At 51.9% G+C, this 3,211-nt stretch overlaps 1 protein-coding gene across 1 annotated transcript; it reads left to right on the plus strand.

Moving 5' to 3' along the window:
- Positions 1–696: 696 nt before the first annotated feature.
- pps1 (tyrosine/serine/threonine protein phosphatase PPS1) lies at positions 697–2,993 on the plus strand (the record flags this gene model as incomplete). Its single annotated transcript, XM_025649320.1, has 6 exons — positions 697–1,447; positions 1,498–1,584; positions 1,633–2,529; positions 2,581–2,701; positions 2,753–2,809; positions 2,870–2,993. 6 exons carry the CDS (start codon positions 697–699, stop codon positions 2,991–2,993), a joined length of 2,037 nt encoding a protein of 678 aa, XP_025503455.1.
- Positions 2,994–3,211: the final 218 nt, after the last annotated feature.

The raw sequence follows: 3,211 nt of genomic DNA on the forward strand, positions 1-3,211 counted from the left end.
TCTTCTCATTTGCCTCCCTCCCTCTCTCTCTTCTTGTCCTTCTCTTTCCCTCGATCCTTTTCATTCACTCACTCACTCACTCACCCTCACTCTTCCATCCTCATCCATTCTTTCTTTCTCGCCTGCTCCACCCTTTCCCGCCGGTACAGAGCACTCGTGGTCAGCTTCCCGTATCATTTGTGGGGTTGGGCGCCTCCGAGGCTTGCTATCAGCTACTAGTCGGTGGGTATTCCTCCATGCCCACTTCCCACTCAGTTCCTTGATCTAAACCCCCCCCCCTCGATTGCACCCACAATCGATCGCCTGCCCGTTTGCTTGATCCCAAAGCCTTCCCTTATCTTTTCGACTTCTGCCTCACCTCCTGTCTCTTTGTTCCCTTGCTGATACCGTCGGGTTCAATTAGATCATCATTCTAAACCTTATTCAACCATTTAAAGTCTGGCGTATCTCACCTTACTCCCCCCAACCCCACCTGTCATTCGATCGCGCGGAACATAATACGCTTGTTTTGGTCTTCGTTGCGATTGCGGATTCATTGCTAACGGGAGATCTCTCCCGCAGATACCACCACATCGTCCGGGGCTGAACGCTGAGACCACTCGACACTGATGCACCACTGATTGGCTTCTTGTGGTGTAACAATTGTTCTTGGGTGCATACCTTCGCCCGGCCGCAATCATTGGAGCAAATACCAGTATGGCGACAGTTGTGGTGCAGCAGCACACGCTGCGACATTCGACTCCCCCACCGTCGGGGATCACCCCCGCCTTGAACCTCAACAGAACCTCGTCGCCTATCCCAAACAAGCATCTGCCTGTTTGCCCAACGGGCCCTTCTCCGGTTTCCGCTCATACCCCTTCCCCAGCTGGAAGCGGAAACACTACCCTTCAAGCTCCCTCGCTTTTACACCCGCCCGATGCATTTCTCCAACTCTCGCAGTCTCCTCCGATATACTCCTTAGATCGCGCAAGCTTGGCGGCTGCTTTAGACCATTGGGCTTCTCAGCCGTTACCAGATCCATCTCAGGTTTTCCCGTGGCTTCATGGACTTCATCCAGCCAATCATCTGCAGGTCGGCTTCTTCACCAACCGCCGGCGCTCCCTCAGGCGGCTTCCCATGTGCTGGCGAGGCATCACGATCGTCAAGGTCGGCGGAGACTTGAGCAGGGCACGCATCAAGGGCGCAGTGTCTCCGGATGAGGTGCTAGGCCCGTCAGGTAGAGAGTTCCTTGCAGTAGACCCGCGGGAAGGCTTCTCAGTGCGCAACTTCCAGATACAAACTGCAAAGCTGGCTCCATTATCTGATATCATCGTCTATGGTGAGGATAATGTCAGTCAAAATCAGATTTTGGATATTGCGGCAAGACTGGCCACAGCACAATATCATTGGAGACTCAAGAACGACCTCGAGCAAAGCTTACCCTCGTACAACACATTTATCCTTGCTTGTAAGTTGAATTGGTCGGTGTATGCGAACGTCAAACTAAGTCTCCAACAGGTCCTTTCTCCGAGATAGAATCGAAGTCCCCGGGGCTGGTCGCTATCGGTAGCAACGGTCAGCTCACGAACCAAGTGATGGATTTCTGTGAGTAAACCTCTTATTCGAGGTAAGAGCGCAGCTAATCGCCTACAGTTCAATGGGAACGGTTCGAAATGTGCGAGATGTCCCGTGCATCCGAGATCTCAAGGAACATATGGTTGGGCCCGACATCCGACTATTTATTATTATCTGGACCCGGTGGTTGCCCATCTGCGGAGACTTTTGACCTACTGATCGAAACAAGCGAGCTAGCGAGCATTCCTGGGCCTCGTTTCCTGGCGAACCTTAATAAACAACTCGAAGAGGGGCCACAGAAGCTGGAATTTCCCTCATCGGGATCGATCCTCGCACCTTCGAGTGAGACCCGAGAAGTTGATGATTTGGTCAACACGATCCGCTGGTTGTACTATTTGGCAAACCCGGATGAACCGGAGCACACTGTTGACGCCGATGGCGACATCTCAATGCCGCCTCTCAGCAGAAGGCCACACAAGATCCTGATTCATTGTCCCGACGGTTACACTGAGAGCTCACTCCTAGCAATCGCATACGTGATGTTCGCCGAAGGCATCTCCGCCCCCAATGCCTGGCTCCGCCTCCACAGTGAGAAGAAGCGGAACTTCTTTGCGTATCCCTCGGATGTCACGTTCTTGAGCAGCGTGCAAGGGAGACTCCTGCAAGAGAGTCCGGCCACCAAGTCTCACAAACTTACCAGCCTCCCCGACCCGCAATGGTTCAGGTATTGTGATGGCTCCCTCCCGAGTCGGATCTTACCATATATGTACCTTGGTAACCTGTCCCATGCGAACAATCCGGAAATGCTCTGGGAGCTCGGTATCCGTCGTGTTTTAAGTATTGGTGAATCGGTGACGTGGACTGCCTCCGAAACCACGAAGATGGATCCGAAGAATGTGATGCACATTACTAAGGTCCAAGATAACGGCATTGATCCGTTGACTCAGGAGTTTGAAAAGTGCTTGGAATTCATCCGTAAGAGTCATCGTCACAGCAAGTAAGGCTATGTTGCTTACCTTTCTCCAGGTCAAGGAAAACGCGATGGTATGGCTACTTTGGTTCATTGCCGTGTGGGAGTCTCACGCTCGGCTACCATCTGCATAGCCGAAGTGATGTCGTCTCTTAATTTGTCGTTCCCTAGAGCTTAGTAAGTTCTGACAGAGATCGCGTCTGATATCTTTGCTTACATCTATGCCAGCTGCTTCGTTCGTGCAAGAAGACTCAATGTTATAATCCAACCTCACCTGCGTTTCGTGTAAGTCTTTCGAGTTTGCTACGGTTATATGCCGTTCCGCCATGCTAACGTGGTACTCAGATATGAACTGCTCAAATGGGAGGAGTTGCAAGTACAAAAGCGCAACAAGACGCCCAGAAGAGAACTAGAATGGCCGACTGTGGCCCGCGAGATCGCGCTTATGAACAAGCCATATTCCCGATAGTGGAGCGACTCTGCATGGTATACATGCGCACCTCCTGCAGGACCACCCCTGCAGACAAGCAAATACCTCGCCAGGCCCTGCTTTGCATGATGTATAGGAGCTGCAATGCAACCAGGATCAGACGAGAAGAACAAGATTGCAGGGATCGTTTCCTTAGAGCTGGGAACACAGGCTCACACCTGCACAACCATTTTTTGACGACTGTTGAAACGGAAATT

This window comes from Aspergillus aculeatinus, assembly GCF_003184765.1.
Source record: "Aspergillus aculeatinus CBS 121060 unplaced genomic scaffold BO66scaffold_27, whole genome shotgun sequence".
Classification (NCBI taxonomy): Eukaryota; Fungi; Ascomycota; class Eurotiomycetes; order Eurotiales; family Aspergillaceae; genus Aspergillus; species Aspergillus aculeatinus.